Source organism: Ctenopharyngodon idella, chromosome 11 (assembly GCF_019924925.1).
Source record: "Ctenopharyngodon idella isolate HZGC_01 chromosome 11, HZGC01, whole genome shotgun sequence".
NCBI classification, from domain to species: domain Eukaryota; kingdom Metazoa; phylum Chordata; class Actinopteri; order Cypriniformes; family Xenocyprididae; genus Ctenopharyngodon; species Ctenopharyngodon idella.
In genome coordinates, this window is record NC_067230.1 from 14,030,432 (window position 1) to 14,057,614 (window position 27,183).

The following is a 27,183-nucleotide window of genomic DNA, read 5'->3' on the forward strand; positions in this document are numbered from 1 at the left end:
ACCACTTTCAAGCTCCAGAAAAGTAAAGACATCATTAAAGTACTCCATGTGACTCCAGTGGTTTAACCTCAATTTTATGAAGCGACACGAGTGCTTTGTTTGCGCCAAAAAAAAAAAAAAAAAACTATTTCCACTATTTTCAACGTCCGCTCTCATGTCAACTGTCAACACAACACCCATGCGTTGTGGTGCTCTCATGAACATGCGTTTGAGATTAATATTATGTAAATAAAGCAGAAAAGTATGCCTTTTTTGTGCAAACAAAGCACTCCAGTGATGTCTTTACTACCTTTCTGAGGCTTGAAAGTGGTAATTGTGTAGCTGTCTATGGAGGGACAGAAAGCTTTTAGATTTCATTAAAAAGATCTTCATTTGTGTTCCGAAGATGAACGAAAGTTTAATGGGTTTGAAACGACACGAGGGTGAGTAATTAATGACAGAATTTTCATTTAAGGGATAAAATTATTGACTACAAGGGGACGTTAAGATGTGTGTATAAGGAAAATACTTACTTTGATGGTTACACCACATGGCATTCTTCATTAATTTCATTTTTAGTCAATACATTTTTAAAGAAAAATCATTTTAAAGAAATTATTCAGAAAGGCACAGATAATTAACTTTAAAACTATTAACAAATTCAAACAAATAATTTAAAAAAAGTATACTTGTAGATGCAGTCACTCCTTGTTATTGCTGGAAAACATGTGATCAATATTTGATAACACTAACACAACTAAAATAGCAATGCAATAGTGAGTGTTTGGTGACTGAGAGTATCCTCTATGAATGAAAATGAGTGCTGTGTGATCAAATAGCCGTGTTGACATTTCTGATGTGCAGCAGCAAGTGTGTGAAGTTGTCACGGTAACTAAATCCATTGACATTGCACCCTGATTTCCTGTCAAAAAGTGGCAGTGACAAAAATTGCAACTTGACAAAAAGTGTTGGGAACCTGTCAAACTCGTCCCACACACAAATGAAACCTCCTCTACTAAAGAACTTTTTTCAGTTTATTTACCATTTCGTAGTATTGTTTTAATTGTTTAAACATATTTAAATATATTCACCAAAATTTTGTAATAAAAAGAATAATTGCATATAATATTTATACAATGCGTAATTGCTATATGCGGAAAAGTCTGCTCAAACCCGAAACAAATAATTTTGGCATTTCCTTCCTTTTCCCTGAGGGAGGCGCACCCACTGAGTACCACGGCTCACAACCGCAGGTACGGCCGTAACACAAACCTTTAGGTCGGTACGACGATTGCTACGCTCAGCGGGACAAGAGCTATGAGGGGGTAAAAATATGAAACCAACCGCTGGCTTCATTGTTTATCATTCTCACGAGGAGGAGTGCAGCTATGTTTTTGATTCTTCATCTTTATCTAAACTATTAGTGGAGACTTATACTCTCATCTAGAGGAAGGGGGTAAAAAATGACGAGTCCTGGCCCTCTGATAAAAATGTTAACTAGGTGAGTGTCAGAGAGATGGATTGTGTGCTGTCAGGGAGAGCAGGAACATGAGAATACATTGATATTTCTCATTACGTTGCCCTCTCCCCCGTCTTTGTTTTTCCGCCGAAACTCTGGCGCGGAGGAAGGAGGGCCCGGCGATAAATCACGCCCCAAATAACAACCGAGGCTCTCCCGCCCCCAACCGCTACGCCAAATATGATCGCTCGCTCACTGTTCTGCCATAGTTTCTGAGAAGGAGCCATCAATAACGATCTAATGAACAAAGCTATCAAACAACATCAGGGTAGAAAAAAAGAATAGAGGGTACAAGAGAAAGAAAGTATAAGATACTTGATTTCAAAGTCTCTAAGCGGCTCAGTGTATTTCTCTGAAATTGAGAGAAGTCTGGGGATGATGTATTGATTGTGTAGATAATGAAATGAAGGGTAAAATCAGTGAGATAAAAGACAATCAGAGCTATAAATAAGTGAGACTTATTCAATGGTGTATTTTGAACAGACTGCAGGAATGATATCTCTAACTGAACACTTTTGACTAAAAATAGTGACACCAAGTGAACTAATTGATGCCTAAATTAAAGGTTTTCACATGATTTTTATGCTAAGGACCCTCAAATAAGATGACACACTTGCAAGGGACCCTCCTTTTAAACTCTAAAGACAGCTATATATGATTTCATGTAAAATGCCTATTCATTCTTAATGGGGGGAAAAAAAGTTATAAAAATAGCATGTGGTTTGTAAAATAAATAACTGACATTTGTATTATCAATGTACTAAAGCCAAAATATTTTTTTTCTAGCATTTTCACAAAGCTATATGCAGATTAGTTTATTTCTTAGTGTAAAAACCAAGGCTAGATTTATGAAACAGTAATAACGTAAAATCCAATAAATGTTAGTCCTCATGACATCAAAGTTGAAGTTTTGTGGCTTTTCAAACTAATATGTTAGCCTTAAGGTTATCTGCATAACTAATTATAGTTATGCTCCAAAATATTGGATTCAAAATATATAATCTCTCTGTACCACTAATACAATCAAGAACTTTGATGACATTATTCTGCATCTCAACAGATTTTCTGTTCAATCAAATGCTCTCTAGAACCTAAAATGCCTCGCTCCAACATTGTATTTTTAAAGCATTAAAGAGGAGATCAAACATCATAAACCATTAGACAGCCATTTATAATAAAAAAAAATATATATATTATAACATATTACAATGATTTTACAAATCAATATCATGATTAGTTATAGCATGCTGCTGTTGGTCATGTTGGTCACGCAGTTTCAAAGCTTTCCCAACACTGTTATGCATTTTTATTACACGGCTCTGTGGAATACTTGATTCTGATTGGTCAATCGTGCCATCAAGTGGTATGTTATTCCCCGATAACAACCACTAAAAACAGATAACACAGGCTCATCCGGGGAATTCTGCAGCGCCATACACTTGCTAGGAACATTTTTTTCCCCGTGGAAGTTTTGCGTTTGGTGAGCTAATAAAATATTAAAACTCAGTCACATCAATATTTTGTCTACAGTTATTTAATTATGTCATCCGGTATCGCAGACTTGCTCTCTCATTTCATACAAACGCACCTGCTGACATTTTGCAACTATTTTGTTCACTGTAATAAATTATAAGATAACAAACAGGTGTGATTTTAAATCAGTTTCATCTCAGATCAATATCTTTTATCCCCATAATTATTTATGTGGCGAAATGCCATGTAATTATGTGGTATGACAGTACCATATCTCTTAAATGTCCATCTAGTTTGAACTTGACGCACTAGCAACTGCTCTCTCCGTGGAAGCTTTGCATTTAAAGAGCTAATAAAATATTTCGACTCATTCAAACATCAAATCAGTGCCATTTTCTCTTAGTTTTAATGAACCTGAAGTTTTCATATTGATATCAATATGAACCTTATTTGTTTTCCTTTGGCGTGGATTGGCTGTTTGCCAAATAAATCTTTGGAAAACCTGTTCAGAAACTTGTCATTTTTGCAATTCCGTTTGTTGCTAGTAGGCATAACACACATTTCACATTTCGGCATGTGTGGCAGGCCTCTGTTCATCTTGCTTTTCATAATTAGATTCCTTTTTCCCCTTCTAGAGTTTGAGAGAAAGAAAAAAAAATGAAGATTCAATTTAAATTTCTAAAGTTAGATGCCTGGGCAGAATCTGACTGTCCTCTCAACCCAGAACCATCTTTAGCGGTCCTCCGCCGATAGATTGGCAGGAGTGTGATTATAATCCTTACACTGTCTTTTTAATATCTCCTCATTAAAGGGTTAGTTCACCCAAAAATGAAAATTCTGTCATCATTTACTCACCCTTATGTCGTTCCAAATCCGTAAGACTTTCGTTCATCTTCGGAACACAAATGAAGATATTTTTAATGAAATCTGAGAGATTTCTGTCCTTCCATAGACAGCTACGCAACTACCAGTCAGTCAAAGTCAAAAATGAACATTTTGTCAAGTGTTGCATCCAGTGACACTGACTTGATACTGAAAAACAAGCCCCCCCCCTCTTATTAGTTTCAAAATTATGAATTCTAACCCTGTATTCCATAAAGCTTTTAATGTTTCAAGACACTTTAGGAACCGTAAAAACAATTGAAAGTTATGATTTTAGTGCTAAACTCTTATGGTCCTCTTTCAAATTTACAACAGTTAAAGTGCAACGCTTTTGCTTTCCTTCTCATGATTAAAAAAGGTCACAACACTTATTTCTGAAAACCACTGACCTTTACGGAGAGGATGGAGTTGGTGAGATTAGAAAGCACTTCATGAAACCAAGAACCTCTATAGTTGCTTTTGTTCCTTTTTTTTTCTGTCTCCATGAGCATGGTGGCATCTTTCAACACACCATTTAGCAAATGGCCATTTAATGCATTAGGGATGAGAAATGAGAGACAGCAAACAAATAAAGTCCTGGTTCTTGGAATCCGTCCAGCGCCAAAGAAAACATCCCGTTTAACGCTTCTGCTATGACAGGTTTTGGTCAAACTTGAATCTTGAATTATTAAAGGATTAATTTACACAAAATAAATAAATAAATAAAAGTAAAAAATGTAAAAATGTATTTACACTGTGGAACACAACAGAAAGAAACTTCACTGGTCACTCTTTCACATGCAACTGCTTTCAAGCTTCAAAAAGGACTAAAAAGCATAGTATAAGAATCATAAAAATAGTTTATATGACTCATGTGCTATATATCATATTTTTAATCCATATGACCAAAATGTGAGTCGTTATCCACAGACAAGTAGCGATACCCCATTCTAGAAGTCAAATCCAGTTCACAAAACTGGTCTGAACAAATTGTTTATGACTCACTGAGTCAGTGATCTGGTTGAAGCAGTTAAAGGGTTAGTTCACCCAAAAATGAAAAAAAAAAAAAAAAAAAAAAGTACTCACCCTCATGTCATTCCAAACCCGTTCATCTTCGGAATAAAAATTAAGATATTTTTGATGAAATCCAATTTTTTTTTTTTTATATCCACCATAGAAAGCAATGTAATTACCGTCATTCAAGGTCCAGAAAAGTAGTAAAGACATTGTTAAAAGAGTCAACGTGACTACAGTGGTTCAACCTTAATGTTACGAAGCGACAAGTATACTTTTTGTGTGCAAAAACAAAACAAAATTAACGACTTTATTCAACAAACGTGGTGAACGCAGTTCAGCGCTTCCATGTTTATGTCGAACGCCGCCTCAGTATAATGACTTTATTCTCAGTTGAATAAAGTTGTTATTTTTGTTTTGTTTTTGCGCACAAAAAGTATTCTTGTCGCTTCATAACATTAAGGTTGAACTACTGTAGTCACGTTGACTATTTTAACAATGTCTTTACTACTAGTCTGGACCATGAATTACGGAAATTACGTTGCTTTCTATGGGATTAAAAAAAAAAAAAAAAAACTCTTGGATTTCTTTAAAAAAAAATCTTAATTTGTGTTCCGAAGTTGAACAAAGGTCTTACGGGTGTGGAACGACAGGAGGGTGAGTAATTAATGACAGAAATTTCATTTTTGGGTGAACTAACCCTTTAACAGCTCAATGGAAAGGAAGATTATTAGAGAATACCAACTTAAACATTAAATTGTTTCTCACACATGCAAAGCTAGTTGATGACTTCAGAAGACTTTGAATATATAGTCATACTTACTTTTATGAAAGTGGAAACTTGAAAGCTTCATTCATTGTAACTGCATGAAAAAGAGCGACCAGAACAACTCTTCAAAATTTCAAAGAAAGAAAGCCATACAGGTTTGGAATGATTTGAGTGAGAGTAAATAATGAGAGAACTTTTAGTTTGGGGTAAATAAAATGGTTTGAAAGGAGAATAAACTGCCTTCTACCACCATTAGATTGACTGACAAGAAAATTAAAAAAGAAAAAATATAAAGGCGGCGATAAAGAAATAAAAGCGAGAAAGGGAAGAATAGAAGAGGAGAAAAATCACGACAACACACGTATGATAAGCAGCGATAGTCTTTTCTTTGGCAAGGTGACACTGCAAAGGGAAGTGGAAATGCCATCAGGTACATCAGACAGAGCAGGAGCACAAAAGCTGTGCTGAAGACTGAATCTTTCACACAGGAGCTGTCAGGCTCTTTATGACCACGCTGCGGGAGTCTACTGTAGCATGTCACATTGTCTCAATAAAGTGACAAATAAAAGCCCACGCTGGAGTCCCATTGTTAACCGTGCTGGATAAACACCCTAACTGTGATGCCTGAAATTGTGGGTCCTGTGCTTGGGATGAGGCCTGTGCAGAATTGAAGGAGAGGAAGGAAGATAAAGGGACTTAAAAGATAAAAGGGCTGAATGAAAATCTTCATCAACTGGCACATAGTTTCTTCAAAGTATGGATGTTTAAAGCTGAAGTGTGCAATTTCTATAGAATTGTATAAAATAATTGCTGTTTTCCTGAATACTCTCTTCCATTGGTTGGAAAAACAGATAGTCCTGTGCAGTCTGGACTGAATTTGTTCCACAGAAAATGAGCAAGAAATGTATTTCTATTGAGTTGTTCTTGTAGTCTGCACCTAAATAACACCAGTGACTAGACTGATTCACAAATGAATGATTCTGGTGATTCAGTTCTTATTAGTGCATAAAATGCATACAATGACTAGTGTAGTCATATGAGTTGTTTCTTTTAATGAATAGTTTATAAAGACAAATTATCAGTTTGAACAAGTCTGATTTTTTTTTTTTTCTTTTGTAGTAAATTAATACATATATACTATATAAAAAAGAAACATTCTCTCACTTTCAACTGCTTTTTATTCCAGCAAATGTCTTAACACGTGTAAATATTTGTACGAACATTCAACAACTGAGAAATAAACTGAACAAATTTCACATTTGCCATTTGACCAACAGAAATGGAATAATGAGTCCCTGAACAGAGCAGGGGTCAATAGCAAAAGTAGTAGTCAGTATGTGGTGTTTCCACCAGCTGCTTTCAGTCCTACAGAGCATCTCATCCTCATGGACTGCACCGGATTTGCCAGTTCTTGCTGTGAGATGTTACTCCACTCTTCTACCAAGGCACTTGCAATGTCTGAGAGGATATATGGTTTCATGTGGTTTGGCACTGCAAGGACGATCGGCTGTCCTTCATGTCTACCTTCAGAACTATAGGCATCTTACATTACAGACATTGCAGTTTATTACTCTGTTCACATCTGCAGACCTCATGCCTCCTGCAGCAGGACTATGATTACGGGTTGAATGTCCAAATTGCTCCAAAACTCATTTTCTCCTCCAACTTCAAATTCGTCCGAGATCGTTGACGTGTGACCCTTCCAACATGATTATGTAATGCGTGGCACATTGCAGAGCAGTGCAAGATGAGCATTTGTGGTTAAAAAGTATACATATATATATATATATATATATATATATATTTTTTTTTTTTTTTTTTTCACTAAGTAAGACCCTTATTCCTCGTCTGGGATCATGTAAGGCCGTCTGAAGCTGCACTGAAACTGACATTTGGACCTTCAACCCGTTGGTAGCCGTTGAAGTCCACTATATGGAGAAAAATCCTGGAATGTTTTCCTCAAAAACCTTAATTTCTTTTTGACTGAAGAAAGAAAGACATGAACATCTTGGATGAAATGGGGGTGAGTAAATTATCAGGACATTTTAATTCTGAAGTGAACTAATCCTTTAATAACTACTATTAATTTTGTATATAATCATTTATAAGTGATATATAATTACTGGAAGTGAAAACATCATATTCAGTTGTGCATAATTATTAAGCAGGCTTTATTTTAAAGGTAAAATGGGCCAAAGAGATTTAACTCACACTTAAAAGTCAAATTATTAAATGCCTATGAGAAGGATGCAACACTAATGCAATACTAGAAATTGCAAAATTAAGGCGACCATTAGATAGCGAAATGCTCATTGGGTTAGCAAGGTCACAAAAAAGAAGAAGAAGACAATACTCATGTTAACTGCAAAAGAATTAAGAATTATGCTGAAGAATTAGGTGTGAAACCATCAGGATCCCTTTAGTTTCCAATGCCACCATTTTCCAGAACTGCAACCTACTTGGAGTCTCCAGAAGTACATGGTGTCAGGTATTTTTAGAGACTTAAAGAAAAGAATCCTGAAATATGACCCCCACTTAATAAGAATGTAATGAAATAAATGAAATAAAGACTTTATAGTCTGTATTTGAGAGTGGCACTTGAGGGACCAGCACCAGTTCAATTCAGACAACAGCAAGACAGATCTTTCAGGGTAGGAGATGGTATATAAAAATGTATCTGTGTTACCCTATATGGTTAGTAGCACTTTTAGCTAGTGACTCCCCAACACTGATTTCATATGCAGGCACTTTCATCTAAAGCGACTTAAAATGAGAAATGCTGAAAGACAAGCGATTCATCCTTAGGAGATGATTTTACATATACAGCAGCATGAGCGAGGATGAGGATTAATGCTCTTTATCTTTATGCAGAAACCGTTGCCATTTGGGAACAAAATTTAGTCATGTTCGTCCTACTTTGTTGTCTACTGTATGATTCAAATATATAGTACAGTACACCCAGTGAAGGAACCCTGGTGCCCTAAATACAGTGAATAAACAAATGTTCAAGTTGGGTTTATCACATTTGGGGATATCAGGGATTAGTGTTTTCCTGTTCAGTTTGTTTCATTAAATTGTTACTGTTTTGATTACCTTCTTTTTTGATTGTTTTCTCAATACATATGTGTATTTAAAAAATAAATAAATAAATAAAAATCACGTGCCCTCATAATCTTCCCCTCCATCTCGCAGCAACGTCTCTTCTCTAATGATGTGTTTACTGGCAAAAGGGCAGGGCAACCTGTCACTCAAATGAGACTGACCAACAGCAAACCACCAACATTCATTTATCCAATCAATTCCCAATGGACAATATCAAGTCCCGTCCTACATTTGTTCTTGTTCGAGAAGCCCTTTCACATGGATATATTTAACACTAGGGAAGAAAAGACTATCGCAGCTTCCATTTCATTATTTTTGACAAAAATAAACTGAACTAGATGGATGGATGGATGAATGGATGTTTAGCATAAAAATAATGACATCCTGAAAAAAAAATTGCACTGTAAAAAAACATCCTTATATTTCCATGAAATGTCCAGATGTTTTACTAATGTTTCTTTTTTTGTATACATATCACAGGTTTTTTTTTTGCTTTTGTTTTTTAAAAAAAAAATATGTTTATGACAATTAGATATTTTGCAGTAATGAAAATGTGCTTAAATGTGAAAAGAAATGTCACAATGCAAAGAGAGAGAGAGAGAGAGAGATGTTCTTGAGCAAAACATAATGTCAAGCACTAGATGATTATCTCATGTATTTACTCTTTTCACACACCAGTGCAAAATGAAATGTCCACAAAAAACCTCTGGCTTGAAATGTGACACTATGACCCTACATCCGAACACTACTCCCACTCTCCTGCCAGTTACAATTACTATAGCAAAAAGCACATGGCAAGTACCTACTTGAAAAACATTTCTTCAGTAATCTTCAGTAGCAGTGGGATGCTAAAGCCCTGTCGCCTCTTAAATAGGCTTTATGAGAAAGTAAATGCGTCTAGTTTAGCTTATAAAACATTTAACAGCGTAAGGTAAGGGGGGACAGCCCTCAGTCATTATTTATAGGAGGACAAAAACAGCTTGGAAGGGGGGAAAGATCGCTCTCATTTGCCGTACAGGACACCGAAAATATAAACGACAAAACTCCACAATAACCCTCATGACCACATGCAAATTAAAAACAAGCTAATTTATCATGCACCGGTCGACCACTGTTGATGAGGCCCTTCATTTCTCTCCAAGCGCTTTTGGGAATTAAAAAACAAGGCTTATAAATGGGTTGAGTGGAATATTCATATGAACCTGCTGATATTCAGGCTAGCATTAATAAGAACATACTTCAATTACATATAAAATGTCACAGTAAAATATACAGGAAATAAAACACTCGGAAGGATTAAAGTTGACTGCATGATATATATGACTGTAATTTACTTTTAAAAATCCAGATAGATATTTATAGCCTAATTTAAAGGGGTGGTTGATTATGATTTAAATTTTTTAACTTTAGTTAGTGTGTAATGTTGCTGTTAGAGCATAAACAACATCTGCAAAGTTACGATGCTCAAAGTTCAATGTAAATGGAGAATTCTCTACTACAACGAGCTTCTTCCTGCGTTAGTGACATCACTAACCCTCACATTTACATAAACCCTGTCCCCGAGAGCACTCAACAAAGTGGGTGAGGCCATGTTGGGCTGCTTTAGAGAAGAGGAAGAGTTGTTATAGTAGAGTGTTGTTACCGTAATTTTACGCCGGACTGCTTCACAAACGAGGGTCAATTCAACACTGGATTTGCACAAAAGATTAACATGACGGCACATGCTAGTCGATGAGTTGAATCAACTCCACAGCAGCTACATAAATTTATCCACTAACCGTTCAGAAATGCCCAGAAAGTTGTAACTTCTTCCTAAATCTCTCCATCAGTGTCCGTCTCCGGTTTGAACAATGTAAGGTTGAACACCGTTACCGACAATCCTCATTTTGGCTGCTTGAGATTCTCCAGCTTTGTTGTTGTTGAGCAACCGAAGCGTGAGCTGTTAAAGCTCCGCCCTCTTCTGGAAAGTGGCAGCTCATTTGCATTTAAAGGGACACACACCCAAATAGGGTGTGTTTTTGCTCACACCCAAATAGGGGCAAATATGACAAGCTATAATAAATGATCTGTGGAGTATTTTGAGCTGAAACTTCACAGACACATTCTGGGGACACCAGAGACTTATACTACATCTTGTAAAAGGGGTATAATAGGTCTACCTATATTGATTTATTTTTTTTATTTTTTTTTATTTCTGACAAAAACAAAGTGTGATTTTGATCAAGTTTTTATTTTTTAATTTAATTTAATTTAATTTAAGTTTTAAGTTTTAGTCTCTTTTTTCATCTTTTTTCTCCTTAACGATATTGCATGTTGATATAGTCACATTTATCATTTAATGACCTTGGTGTCATCTTGTCATTGTCCCATCTTAGTCATGGAAAAAAAAAAAAAAAAAAAAAGGTTGTTAAAGAACATTGATAAAGAAATGAACACTAGTTTACACTCACTTATTTCTATGCAAATTGTGGGATATTGCTTAAAAAACACTGGATGAAAACGCCAAGAAAAATGTGCTCACTTGAGGCAGATCTCTTTTTTTTATCCGATAAACAGATTTGCACAAACTATGATGGAAACACATCTACCAAATAAATCCCTCAATGTGCAACAAAAAATTCATGTGACTTTGCCTCAGCAGTGGATGTGATTGATAACTGGACTAACCAGCGGACCAGTTTCATTGCACAGCATCTCAAATGTTGATTTGGTCATTCTGAAATCCCTGATCTAAAGTCTGTCACCAAAATGATGTGTTACAATTCCCTCCCAATTGTGTTCCCAAACAACAGCCATCCAAACGCATGACAGCGTTTATTGCATTTCATCTGCACACTCGGAGTCACTTATGATGAAGGAAAAAAGGAGCACAGTGGCTTCCCCGATTGCAACAACTTCCATTTTTATTACAGATATTTTTCGCCAGTTTCCCAGGAAGTGATGATTTTGTTCTCTTTGGTCTCAGGGATTGAAACTGTGCTTCATTCACAAATGGTTTATGCGATATTGCAATTTTGCACCTAAGTTTAATTCACAACTTTGGATGTAAACATAGCTACTGACTTTCATAGTAAGCTAAAAAAAAAAAAGTTATACCTTCTTTTGTGTTCAACAGAAGAAAGAAATGCATACAAGTTTGGAATTACATTATTTTCAATTTTGGGGTGAGCTGTCCCTTTAAAAACTAAATTAGATGGAAATTTTACTTGCATGATGACAGTACGTAGTTACGTGTACTGACAGAATGTATGTGACGATATGTAATACATGAACTGGAACATGTAAGACATTTAAACCTCACCTCATCATAGATGCTGTCATTCTTCTCGAAGTCTCCAGCCTTCCTCGGAAGCACGTGGACATGGACATGCTGTAATTACAAGACGAACAGAGGAGCGGTTAATCGAAAAACTCCTTCATTCAGCAAAGCTGAGGTCACTGTCAGAGAAAGTAAGAACAGGTACGCTCAACCACCCTCCATATCACTTCCTTCATTACAACACAGTCTTCTGGCAGCTTTTCAGTGTTAACTTCTCTTAAATCATGCAAGAGTTACTGTAAATTCCACCAAGCGTGCATCCGTAAACCGCTAAGACTACTTCTTTTTAGGCTTTTAAAACTTAAATTGACTTTGTCAGATGTCCTCTGTGAATTCCCTTCTGCAATATGCTGTCACAAACTTGGCCATCTGCACGGTTAGTTTGCAAAATTGCGCTTTCCTTGGGTGCACATTAGCAACGTAATTTGAGTCCCAGTAGAACACGCTCTGTTTTAATGAACAAAACATTAGCTATTGTGTATACAGTGCCAAACCAACAGTCTTTTCAATACTTTTTTTTTTATCAGTTTGGAGGGGTGGGTGCATTATCTGGGGCAATGACATGACACTCATTTTTTGAATCTTTATATTTATTTATCAAAGTCATGTGGTACGACCAACAAAGTTAAGTGACTATAACAAAAAATAAATTACATCATAGAAAGGGAAGGACCCCTTCAGACCCTGTATGTCAAGGTCAATAAGTATATTAAATTATCAGATAATCTAAGTTAAGGATGTGGTCCCCAAAAACTTGATATTAATGAAATATAAAATAAATAATAATAAAAAAAAAACTTAACAAGTTTGCCTTGAAAAAATATTTTTAAAAACCTAGTTTAGTTAGTTTTTGTAAGTTAAAGGATTAGTTCACTTTCAAATGAAAATTACCCCAAGCTTTACTCACCCTAAAGCCATGCTAGGTGTATATGACTTTCTTCTTTCTGATGAACACAATCGGAGAAACATTAATAAATATCCTGACGCATCCGAGCTTTATAATGGCAGTAAGTGTTACCAAATGAGTATGAAGCTGAAGCAAATGTTTCCATCCATTATCCATCATAAATGTACTCCACACAGCTCCGGGGGGTTAATAAAGGCCTTCTGAAGTGAAGCGATGCGTTTGTGTAAAAGGAAAAAAAAAAAAAAATCCATATTTAACAAGTTATGAAGTCGAATATCTAGCTTCTGCCAGACCGCCTTCTGTATTCTACTTACGAAGAAAGTGTAAAACTCTAGCAATTCAAAAAGCTTACACTATGTTTTACGCCTTCCCTATTCAACTTACGGAAAAAGTGTTTTACTTCATAACTTGTTACATATGGATATTTTTTTTACACAAATGCATCGTTTCGCTTCAGAAGGCCTTTATTAACACCCGGAGCCGTGTGGAGTACATGTTTATGATGGATGGAGACACTTTCTTCAGCTCATACTCGTTTGGTATCGCTTACTGCCATTATTAAGCTCGGATGCGTCAGGATATTTATTAATATTTCTCTGATTGTGTTCATCAGAAACAAGAAAGTCATATACACCTAGGATGGCTTGAGGGTGAGTAAAGCTTGGGCTAATTTTTATTTGAAAGTGAACTAATCCTTTAAGACTGTAAAAGTGGTGCAACTCCCCAAAAACTTGATAATGATGAAATATTTATATTTATAATTAATTTATAGTAAAAAAAAAAAAAAATAAAAAATATTAAGAAGATGTGTACACTCACATTTATTCAATATGTAAGAAAAAATAATATTACTTTTTACTTGATGGTTACACTACTTGACAAGCAAATAGCTCATAAGAAGAACGTGCCCCTACGTTCATTTTTGCAAATATTCGAATAATAAAGAATTATTTTCGTGTGATTCCTTGAACAATACTATGTTATGGTCTCTTTCACTTTTACCCTAGTGTACAAGTCCTGTAAAACACAAGTAAAACTAAAAGACATGTAGGAGCAAGCTAGAACGGCATGGCTGCTTTACCAAATGAGTTATTATCTCACGTTTGCTTTTGTTAACACTATCGGTTAGGTTTAGGCAGGGGCTGAAGCCTAGGGGCCTACACTGGGTGGGGGTGGGGGGGTCTACTGGCTGCAGGAAAATTATATTTTTCGAATAATTATTTATGGAAGTTTGCAGTGAGAATGGAACTGTGAGAATGGAACCGGACCGGACAACTATAGTTTTCTGTAACATCATAGAGCTGCTCTGTGCTGAACGCGGGTTCAGTAACTCGCACATGGATATAATCAGCTAAAGGCTTTAGATCCACTCATCAGAGGTGCTGCTTCACTGCCTCAATTTTCATGTCAGGAGGTTTTAAATCTGGGGACGGAAAACAGGAATTGTAATATTGCTTAAATGTGATAATTAAACTTTAAACGGCTATAATTTAGCCTAATTAAATGCAAGCATGGCTTGTTTCAAAATAAAAAAAGTGTAAAAAAAAGTGCGTGTTCTCGTGCTTTTAGAGCAGTTTGCAATCAGCAGCCCACATTTATGCCAAACAATAATTTCGATCTACTGAAATAATGAATGTTTTGTGTAATTTATGGTATTATATAACATATCTATAAACTCACATTTTGCCCAGGAAAGTTTTGATGGCACTTTCTTTTCATATTACCTCTATAATTCCTGCAATAACGTGTTTATAAGTTTTCATAAGCCCATACTGTAAGCTGATTTGATACTCAAAAGATTTGTATTTTAAATAAATGCTGTTCTTTTTAACTTGTTATTCATCAAAGAATGAATCACAGGTTATAAAAAAGATATTAAGCAGCGCAGTTGTTTCCAACACTGATGATTAATGAAAATTCTGAATTAATATAATTGATTGATATTAATGAAGTATAAATTTGTAAAAATATAAATAAAAACCTTACCAAGCTTACCTTGAAAAATATTTGTAAAAACCTGTTAGTTTTTGTTAGTTCAGACTGTATATGTCAAGTGGTGCAACTCCCCAAAAACTTGATATTAATGAAACATTTATATTTATAATTAATATAAGAGACTTAAGAGCATAAGATACTTCTTTCAAAAACATTAAAATGTCCAAACTTTTGACCGGTACTGTATATTGTACAATCCTATCACAAAGGGTTTTTCAAGGCTGTCCCTACCGCACAGAAACCAGAAAAAAATATAAGTTTACCCTGGTAATCCATTAATAATACAATTTCATAACATTGCTTATAAATGACATTATAAATTATTCCTTATGTTTGACCTGTTTTAAATGTTTAAACATTTGATGAGCAAAAATGGATCAGTTCGTTGGAATTTCTAGTTGAAAGCTTAACAAAAGGCGGGAAAAGGAGATGCAAAAAGAGATGTAAAACTGTCACTGTTCTTTGAAGTTCTCTGTAAAAGATATTTAAATGTATAAAAAAAATCAAAGTCACACATCAAGACAGTAAAATGGAGGCCTGTCACCATCCTCCCCCAGTAGTTTTGTAATGTGTGATCATTTGCTATTAATGTATCAGAGCTTTCTCCATGAAGACAAGTGACATGACAGTATAATGTGGACAGCATACATAAAAACCTGGAAAAATAAAAGAGCAGGTACAGAGTAGATGAGGTACCGATGTGATTGGTGTCTCCTTAAAAGGTCATGTAAAGTTTAAACGAACATGATTTTACCACAAAGCCTATTCTAATTGTTTTGTCCAATCCGCAAGAGCCTATTTTAGCCCGACATACATCGAAACTAAATATTATCATCTGTCGTCCAAACCGACAACTTTTTGGAGGTTTTTCACACCGTGCTGAACTCTACCAGGGTGTAATAACCTAATTACAGTGCTTTTTAATTCATTTTTCATTAGTCTGTTGTGATAAACAGCTCAGGCTTGGCGAATAAGTATTTATAAATGTTACAAACAAGATAACATGTTTGGAGGCATCTGCTTTGTTGCAATGCATTTTCTATTTAATGAGTGCATTTGCATAATGTCTGCATTATTAAACTCATCTACCTTGAGGAAAGTATGGAGAAACACAGCGCACACACAAAACCATCTCATCAAGAAGACTTTTAGGGGCCGCTTAGCATGGAGAAGGAAAGCTCAGTAGACCAGAGCGAGTGGCAAAGGGCCACCAACTGAATAGTGCAGAAAATTGGAAGGATAAAATGAATGATTTTAAGAGCAACAACGTGACAAGGTGCAGGGAAATACGGACGGGAGTTTGGGGTCAGAGTCTGACATTCATTGTAACTCATACTACATGATAAAGGATGTGGGATTACCTTGTACATGATTTTATTAGCCTAGTTTCATCTTAAATGTTTAAACATTAAAAACAAAAAGTAATAGACAACATATTAAAGAACAGTTTACCCAAAAATTTAAATTCTGTCATCATTTACTTACTGCCACATCATTCTAAAATGCATTTGACTTCGTTTGTGGATCACAAAGTCTGTTTGCCATATAATAGATGGGGACTGGACGAAGTATTTTATATATACAGAATATGAAAGCTATGTGTGAGATAAAATTAACAGAGACAAATTTAGCTTGTTATTCAGTGAAAATCTTCCCCTCCGCTGCAGCTCTTAAGTCAAGTATGGCACCATTAAATGTATTGTGTCAGTCTGTTCCCTGCACAAAACTACTGTATGACTTCAGAAGACTTAAGCCCAAAATATACTTCGGCCATCCGCGTTCGTGCACCATCCGCCTGACGTAATTTTCACACACCCCGTCCGCGTGCAGCCCAAATTTCGAGACCGCACGGACAGTGCATTATTTATTAATAGTTATTAAGCACATATTAATGCCTTATTCTGCATGACCTTATTCTACATTGTTCATCCTACCCAATACCTAAACTAAATTACTAATTATTAATAAGCAGTAAATTAGAAGTTTATTGAGAGAAAAGTCATGGTTAATAGTGAATATGTGTTCCCTATACTAAAGTGTTACCGCACAAGTTGTATTGCTTATGTATGGCTGAGAAATAAAAACATTCTTAATTCATAAGAAATCCAGCATACTAAGTATTAATATGATGGCTGAACGTTGAGCAAATAAACTGGTACTTCATCAGAAGTACCAGTTTCTGAAGTGGTTATCCTTCCAAAAGTCATCAAATTGTTAATATAGATTTCAACCAACCTTATAAACTTAGAATACCTTTCTTCAAGCATGATTTCCACAAAGAGAGAGAGAAAAAAATTTGCAGCTGCAACCAACTTCTACTGGAATAAAAGGTTTATAAAGTGCCCGCTCTTCTAATTAAAACAGATGTCTTTTAATTAGCTTCTGACGATGAACAAATGTGCAAAATGGCCGCACTGCTATTTATATTGTTTAGGTTAAATCCAGTCAGACAAGTAGACAAATGCATTTTGTCACCAACAGCTGGCCCCCAATTAAGACATAGGGGGTCAAAAGCAATGGAGGCTCACAGCCCAAACTACCTATTAAAGGAACAGACATCTTTCCCACTATCTTTCCAGTCATCCACTAGCATTACACTGGCTCAAATCTGATCTTTTCAGGCAGACTGTCCACACTATTAATTACAAGTGATCAAATAAGATATGTGTGTCCAGATAACCATGTTTCTGCATGGGTTGCTTTGGTAACGACGTAGGCGTACCTACGCTTCTGACAGGGCTTTCAAAACAGATGAAGGAAAAACAGAGGTGCAGCATCTCACTCTCCAAATAAGCGCCCTGTCGAGTCATTGTGCAGAACTCCTCTGTCGCACAAGAAAAACTAAGCGTTAGAGGAGCAGCGTTGGCCACATTCATACAGCAGCAGAACATGGTTGTCAGTCCTGTATTTGAGTCCTTAATACGGTTAAGTTCACATACAGTACGGGTATTTAAGAGAGTGACAACCGCATTTTATAACCGAACTCACACCTGTAAATTTTCAGGACTGACATAGTGACATGGTGAATGATGTCATGCAGGTGGAGTAATAACTTCTTTAAACAAATCCATTTGAGATCGAAATAATGCTAAATTTTTTGCTATAAATTACGGACATGGCATCTGATGCAAATGCACTCGTGCCCATCTGGTCGCCCATGGGCGTGCTGATCTGAAAACAAGGTGTGTTCAGGCGCATTGTTGGCGTGTTGCTATTTTGAGGCAACTGAAAATGACTGTGCCACTGACCAACAAAAACCTGGTCTAAAGTCAATGCCGCAGTTTTTTGTTATTTAAAGGGTGCATTAGTAGCATGCACCTATAGGCGGGTGCACAACGCGCATACACTCTACTTGTTACACACGCAGGGATGTGCAGCAGCACATAAACATTCCAAATAAAAAATAAAAATAAAAAAAAGTATTACAAAGTAAAAGATTATTATTGTGTACACAAAGATAAAAATGCCTACATGTCATAATGGATAGTCATTGCATGTATCAGAATTAACATATTTGCAGTAATGACGAATGAAATTGGCTAATTATTTGACCAATCGTGGCAATACACACATGTATTTAATCTGACTCGTCAGGTTGAGGGTGTCTATATTCCGCCATGTAAATAGCAATCCGCCATGGTGTAAGCTCAACTGGCTTTAAAAAGGGAATGGGAGATGACACTCTGATTGGTTTATTGCACGTTACGCCCAAAACACACCCACGACTCATTAAGAGACTAGGAACAACCCTTTTGGACAATGCGTCTGGCGCGCCGACCATTTTTTCCATCGTTAAACTAGCAAAAGAGGATTCGGACACGCCCTGAGTGCACCTGCACCATGCGCTTCAGACCATGTGCTTAGATCATTAAAATAGGGCCCATGATGTATCTTGTGAATCTATTGTTTTTTTCCTTTTCATGTTTGGTATCATTTTAAATGTTTCAGTGTGATTGGTAAAATGGTCTTAATGTCACTGCAGTCACTGGTATTACGAGAAAGATTGAAAACTTAGGAGAATTCTGTTCTACTTTTTGGGTGGCGTCTCTTCAAGATATCTGATAATCCTCTCCTCTCCCACAAAACCAGGTGTTGGTGTGGTAAATATTTACAACTCTTTTGTTCTGGTCTGGTATGGGAAAGAGGTGAGGCAGAGCAGCCATTTGGGAAATGCTGCAGCCAGAATGGGTGGCTAAATGAGTCTTGAATGGGTCTTAAAAACACTCACACACCACTGTGTGTCCCACTGTCAGGTATGCATTTCTTACTCTTAGAGTTATCTTTGAGCAATTGGATGTTATGTATATAATTGTTTAATTGTGTAATCGGCATAATACATTTTTACCTGACAAATAAAATGTTCTTTTTGATTAATTCTGTATTATTCTAAAAACATTATTTCTAGTAGATTAAAGTGGAGTCTGGTGTTACTGCAAATCTGTGTTCAGTATAGATCATACTGAAGGCTCAGTGAATGGAGCATGGGGCACATCATTTGAGACCTTCTGATTTCTGACTATCACTGACTTAGCAAGTTGCAGTTTTCATGACTATAAAAAAAATTACACTTTTTGTTATGAGCAAGCAGAGCGCGGCCTACTTAAAGATAAATAGTTCACCCTGCATTCTCTGCTATCTACCCACAATAATCAAAGATCTAAATTAATACATAACCAATAGTTATGATTAATTCCTAATTAGAAACACAATCTAAATGTAATAATCATTTGAAATTGGATTCAGATTAAGAGCGGAGCTAAAGTAAAATTGAAACCAAATTCTAAAAATTAAGTGAACTTCACAGGAGCGCTGAAAAGATACAAACACATTATACCTTCGCCCACGCCATTGGATACCATCGTTGGGTCGACGGGTGGTGATCCTTACACTTGCTGTAGTCACGGCCAGCTTTGCTATGCAGTGTTTCCATCACTGGTTTTGACATCATCATTGTGTATCGCGTTAAGTGACCCAAAAGACAAATTTGAAATCCGATTTGAGCAGCCAGAGTGTCCAGACTGAGACACATCTGTACAAATCTGATTTGAATCGCATTTTAAACCACCTCCAAATGTGCTTTGAATTAGATTTTTTTAAAAATCAGATTGCATGTGTTTTTTTTTTTTTTTTTTGCTGTCCAGACTTTTAAAGAGCCATTTGGATATGCAAAAAATCAGATTTTTGCCTTCACTCTGAACATGGCCTTAGTACATTGCCTTGCTGGAAAACATTTTTCTATCACAGGTATACTTTCGACAAAAATACCATCTCAAAATTATAGGTCCAGAAACTGTGATGCCTTCTAATATACCTCATTTTTGGCAATTTTAGAAAACAAGAGCTCAGTGAATTTTTTTTTTTTTTTTTTTTTTTTTTTGTCATTTTTGGCTCAAATGCGAACACTCCCAAAACAAAATATTATTACAATTTAAAATAACTATTTTCTATTTTAATATATTTTAAAATGCAACTTATTCATGTAATTTTCAGCAGCCATTACTTCAGTCTTTATTCTAATATGCTGACTTGGTGCTCAAGAAACATTTCTCATAATTATCAATGTTAAAAACAGCTGTCATGCTTAATATTTTTTATGTTTGGTGGTCCCCTTTAGACATTCTGTTGTCAATAGAGCAGCGTTTATTTGCTAACATGTTATAAAACTATATAAAAATTTTTGTTGTCACTTAATCTGATCAGTTTAATGTTTATCTCTATTATGTCTATAATCATAACTTAAAAATATATATTTAATTGATCCAACTTATTCAAACTCATGAGCCGTGGGAATGCAAAGAGCGACCTAAGAGAAGCCCACATCCTGTTCTTACATGAGCACTTTTTTTTTTTTTTTTTTCATGCAGGCCAGCATATGTCTCAAAAACCATTTGCTAAAAGGTCCACATTTGGTAAGTCTGTGAGAGAGTGCCTATTTGATCGATGTAAATGCAATAACAACAAGACCTCTGGTTAGGTGAGTGTACACCACTGAGCTCCAATCATACAGTGGGATACATTTTGTGGCCATGTTTTCTCGTGGACGGAGAACAACAACATAATGATAATAACAGGAACACGACGTGTATCATCTCTCAGTGCATAACAAACAAGGTTGATCAAAAGTAGTCTCGGAACTGTCTGTTGTTCTGGAACATCATAATGGACCTATAATAAGATGAGAAGAGCAAATAAAGTTTCTGAACCCGAATCCCTCAGAACACGGACGTCCTCGCTTACAAATGATGATTGAACAAGTTCTAAATCCATCACAAATGGCAAGCCATTGTTCAGAACAGTCCAAACACAACTCAGTTATGCTGGTAATGATGAATATGCTCAGGAGTTTTTAACTCTGAACCATCACGCAGTGCAGGCAAGATAAATAACCATCCAAAGCAAGACAAATGACTGAATTCCTAAGTCACTCCCCAGTTTTCTGCTAGATAGAGTGTACGGAAACCCAATTTCACCATATGAATACTTAGATCTGTCTTCTGTCTTCATATAGCTCCAGGCAGAGAGGTTAGTAAAAATGTATTCGTTTCTATAGAGCACTGCTCCTTTATTCAATCATAGATCCATTTTTTTCATCCTCCTTGTACTCCCGGCACCGAGCACCTGATTGCAATAACGTGAGTGATAAATGGACCCAATGCTTTAGCATAGCAGATGTGCTATATGCAAGCGATAATCTGTTTTCATAAAAGAACTAGGCAGGGTTCTAATTTAGAGTAACTCCATGTTCGAAATTAGTTTATAAATTATGAAAAGTGCGCTACTCGGTTTAAGAACACTGAAAACATCTTTGCTATACTGTACGTTTCTGCCCCATTTTGTGCGGTCCTCAGATGTGTTTTTGATAAGGACTGACTTTAGCTGTGTCCGAAATCACTAGCTTCTACCAATATATACCAATAATGTTATATTGGCAAACAATTTTATTCCCTATAGCCTCTAGTTCACTGTTTTATGCCCATAATGCATGATGATTTATTGTGTATAACTATTGTACAACTTGCTGAACACTATATTGTCCATAATCCAATGTGGAGAGGAGCTAAAATAAATAAATAAATAAAAATAGGACACAGTTTGCAGTTTCCTTTATTCCTGCAGTCTTTATTTGCACTGGAACTACTCTTTTACTTTTTAACAGTAATAGTAATATTGTGAAATATTACTAAAATATAAAATAACTTTTAGTCTATTTTAGCATATTTTAAAATGTAATTTATTCCTGTGATCAAAGCTGAACTTTCAGCATCACTACTCCAGTCTTCAGTGTCACATGATCCTTCAGAAATCATTCTAATATGCTGATGTGCTGTTCAAAAATCATCATCATCATCATCATCATCATCATCATCATTATTATTATTACTATTATTATCATCAATATTCAAAACCGTTTTTGCTCCTTAATATTTTTTAACAGCGATGCACTACCACTCAAGTGTTTGTGATAAGTAACAATAAATAATAATAATAATAATAATAATAATAAAATACTTTTATTCAGCAAAGATGCATTAAATTAATAAAGACAATTACATTTTACGAAAGATTTCTATATAAAGTAAATGCTGTTTATAAACACTTTCTATTTATCCAAAAATGAAACTGTTGTCAACATTGATAATAATAAGAACCATTATTAATAATTGATCACCAATCATAATTGATAGCATATTAGAATGATTTACAATAAATTTTAAACAGTCGTTTTAAATTGTAGTAATATTTCACGGTAATATCTTCATATATTTTTATTTTAATTAAATCAAAAACATGAATAAATATTAATAATTCTAAGAATTTTTCCGAAGCAGTTTTTTTTTTTTTTTTTTTTTTGTGGGCATTGGGTTCATCCATGTGAAAAAAAGGAAAATCTGAAATCCATTTCTCTTTGACCACTTTTGTATTGACAATCTACACCATCTTATTGTGAACACACACTGGCTGAAAAATAGCTTGAGTTATTAAATTGGCAAATAAAAATAAAGATTAAAAGAGGCTCCACGGGGACAACTTGCAATCGTTTTTCGCCATTTTACACAAGCTGTTTGGGGGCATTTTTCAAAGCACATCAAATCAGCCTGTAAACTGTCCTGACTGTGAGACTTTGGGGCAATCAATAATTCATGGTGCTTATTTTATACATGATTTAAAAACTGGTCAGGCAAGATGGCAGCTGGCCTCTGCGCTGAATTAAAATCCTGACTATCTGCTTCAAATTAACCGCCTTTACCTCAGATCGACTGTAACAGGCAATCTTAACTGGGGAAGAGCTCTGGAAACCTCAGCCAAACGGACGGACCTGAATTCCATTCTGTAATGCTGTTGTGGGCAGAAGTGGTGATTTAGAACGGGTCTTTGGCAGCGGGCTGGAACTCGAGCATTGCCATTAATCGAATGACAGCGTTGCTGTTTTTCTCTGCTGGGGAGGATTGATGTTCCCAGCGTGCTGCGTGGGGCTAATGAGCATGAGGGAGATGAGACGTAGGGGAAAAAGCAACATTAACAACACCAACAAATAGACAGTAGGACCAACAGCTTCCAAACCCATCCATTAAGCACTAGTGAATATTTATGGTGCTGCCCAACATCTTTTTTTCCTGTTTTTGCTCTTTTATTCACTTTTTTTTGTGTGTGTTTATAAAAAACCTTTCCAAACCAATGGAATTCAGGATTGTATTGCAAGACTTCTATGGAAAATCAACTCAAAATATAGAAATAAAATAAAATAAAATAATAAATACATTTAATTTGAACCTGAGGGAATGAGTGTCAAGGGTCTCAGTGTACAGCCAATTCTATTTACACAAACCCATCCTGATGAGTCATGTGACCTTGAGTAAACCAATATAATGACTTCAGTCATGCCAATTTGCCACAGATGAATGTGGGTGAGTGAGGAGATCTAGGAAGTGTAATTAGCAGGTTGTTGCTGTTTCCTTTTCCTGTAAACATATTTTTTTCCCCCTGAAATAACTTATTCATAATTAGTTCCTTACAGAATACACAGCAAAATCGACTATGACTTGAGACTAAATAAGATAATAATACACTTTTTTTTATATAGTGCCTTTAAAAGCAGCTTCTCAAAGCGCTGTATACAAAATAAACAACACAAATGGAAAAAAAAAAGTAAATAAAAACCCAAGCAATAAAATAAAAGAGCAAAAGTTAACAATCAAATGCTAGTCTAAAATAATGTTGAGCTATGATAACATTAATCTGAGCTTCTCTAAGTTCAGGATGAAGAGAGTTTCAAAGGATAGGAGCGTAGGAAGAAAAAGCCCTGTTGCCTATATATCGTAAGTGGGTTTGAGGTACAGCCAACAAATTAGATTTTGAAGGGTTTGGGTTAATGGAGGCCGAGTGATTGCAAAAGATGCCCAATTAGTGATAAACAGATATTAAAGAGTAAAGGGCCTAATACTGAGCCCTGAGGAACACCAGTAAGTACCAAACCGATTTCAGACCTGCAATCGCCCATAGAAACAAACTGGCAATGGTCAGTAAAATAAGATTTAAACTAGTTTAAGGTTGTCCCCAAAACACCAAAAACACTTTCAAGGCGAGTAAGTAAAAGATACGACAGTACAATTACAAATAATTGTAAAGAATCCAGTATGCACACACTGGGTTGAGTACAAATCTTAAATTAATTGTATTTTTCTTAACACAATAGTGAATAGACTGTGTGGTAACACTTTACAATAAAGTTAACATTATTTAATGCATCAACTAACATTAACTAAGAATAAGCAGTACATTTGTTACAGTATTTATTAATATTATTTATTTATTAACTTATTATTGTTAATGTTCATTGTTAGTTCATGTTAGCTCAGGTCCATTAAATAACATTAACAGATACAACATTATAATGTATTAGTGAATGTTAAAAATATCATTAACTAGGGTTAATAAATGCTTAAATATTAAATGCATGAAAGATGAAATTAACAATTAAAAAGTGTTCTAATGAAGTTAACTAATGTTAACCTTTATTGTTAATTGTTACCAATTTTATTTAATTTTTGCTTAAAAATAGGTATTATTATCCAAAAGACATAATGAGTCACTTTCATTGTGTGAAACTGACAACTACCATTTCAGACACTCAATAACTCTTTTTATGTTTAATAGAAGACAGACAGTCATACAGGTTTCAAAAGAAAAGAGAGTGAATAACTGATGATGGATATTTGGGTGAACTATTGATTGAATATGTCAATTTTTTGCTGGTGAAATACAGTCATGCAATTACTCTGCGTTAATCAACAGAAAGCTTCACGGTTTGAAACTGTCTTTTGTGTGAGCTGTGCCTCATACATCGCTTCACTACTGACAACAAACAATGAACCTTTTCAACTACTAAATTTCGCCAAAATGTTGCTAATGTGACCGCACCTTAAGGCTACCTTCATTTGCTAGGACTCACAAGCAGTGTGAAATCACACCAGGCCGCATCTGAAGAGCCTTTTCTGGGAGTCAGTTGCATATCTTTCCTCCTGTAAATAAAATCTTAAACTTTCAGTCTATAATGAAAGCAGATTATAGAGGCTGTGATAATAGCCTTCAGTCACATTCTCGGTCCACAAAACTTGACCTCTCATCAGGAACGCTGAGCTCTCAGACATAACAAATACTGATGAATATCAGCGTAAATGCAGGCCTGTGCTTTTAAATGGATGCCTATCAGTGAAATGCTATGATATTGACCTAAATGTGCTTGTTAAGTAGGCGAAATTCTAACAGCTCTTTCATTTTCTGAAGAGCTGGCGCTGCGACTGAGGAAAACATGCCACTTATTTATTTTAAGACCTCTTCAAACCTCTATAATAACACTCAAATGAAAAGCCATTTTTAGTTGTGATTAAAGTGACTACAAATTTCAAAAAAGAAAATTGAAAGAGGTGTTTATAACAGCAGAGAGACTCTGATGTTTCTTTCTTTGATTGTCATTTTTAAGCTAATTAATTGACAAAAAAAGTAGCATGTTCTACTGTCCAAAGCAGAATGGGTGGCTCATGTTCCAGAATCCAGCGATATGCATTGGAATTCTGTCAGGAGGCATTGGAATTCAGACCAATCCCACCGCAATTAACATAATTAACACTACTGCCATTTTAATATAGCTCCACACCTCAGGCCACAGGCAGGCTGCTCTCATGGAAGCTGCTGTACATGCATAATTAATATGCCTTACCACATGCAATTAAATATGACTTCACACATGAAAGACAATGTAACTGATGTATTCAATTAGATAATATGCACAAAGTAGTACCGCAAATGTGGAAAGGCCACAAAAATCACTCAAAATCACCGACTGAGCTGCTCGGGCTGTGTAGGGAGCGATAAAGGTTGTTGTCATTTGTTTTGTCCTTAATAAACATCCCTGGTCTAACTGTGTATGATTCGTCAGTGCGCATTATTAATTATAAAAATCTGCTTTTGTAATCTTGTTGATCATCAAAGTGAAATAATTTGTTCTTACTCCGAAACAACTTCCATTTTCGGCTCTACAAAAAATGTCGGCTCTACAAAAAAAAAATTTCTGCGACATGTAATCCATAGCTTTTTGCCGGCCTGGTCTGAAGGTCATCTGACTCAAATTTGGTGAAAATCGGACTAACGGTGTAGGAGAAGTTCAAAAAAGTAGGTTTTTAAAGAAAAACAAAATGGCAGACAGCAATCTTGGCCAACTATGGCCACACTGGTATCTATGTTTTCGACATGACCCAAGGAATCTATTGAGACCAGTGTCATGACAATAGGTTAAATTAATCAAAAGCTATCAGCATTTTTTTAAATTTCATTATAACATTTGACCACAAGTACCTTTCAAGTACCTTCAGAGCATGGTGCTGATGGCACATACCAAGTTTCGTAATGGTACTCCAATGCAATCATTTTATATCATAATACTATATTGTAGTTAATGGCAATTTCATGTTTTGTTCAATTATAGCACCACCAAGAGGCAAGAGCCACTTTTTTAATCTGTCCTCAGAGTGAGCCCATACATGTCTGTGTCAAATTTGGTGAAAATATCACAATTCATTTTAGAGTTATAGACATTTATATGTATGAGAACATAAAAAAATGACCCATGGGCGACTTTGATTGGATTTTGTTTGCCACTTACTATCAAAATTTTCACATTTGGGCATTAGCGTCCAGTTAACGAACTATGGTTCCGAATTTCCTATGGTGGTTTCATCTCTATCTCG

The 27,183-nt window shown here is 35.6% G+C and overlaps 1 protein-coding gene across 8 annotated transcripts in view; it reads right to left on the bottom strand.

Annotated features, from left to right (window-relative positions):
* Nucleotides 1-27,183, bottom strand: part of fhit (fragile histidine triad diadenosine triphosphatase) — a 311,803-nt gene that overhangs the window by 45,284 nt on the left and 239,336 nt on the right. For 5 of the 8 annotated variants that reach the window (XM_051912046.1, XM_051912047.1, XM_051912045.1 and 2 more), the window contains one exon: nucleotides 12,019-12,087. The exons of the other annotated variants lie outside the window; for them this stretch is intronic. In XM_051912046.1, coding sequence (XP_051768006.1) covers nucleotides 12,019-12,087 — 69 coding nt within the window. The remainder of the gene's footprint in view (nucleotides 1-12,018; nucleotides 12,088-27,183) is intronic. 8 annotated transcript variants of the gene reach the window in all.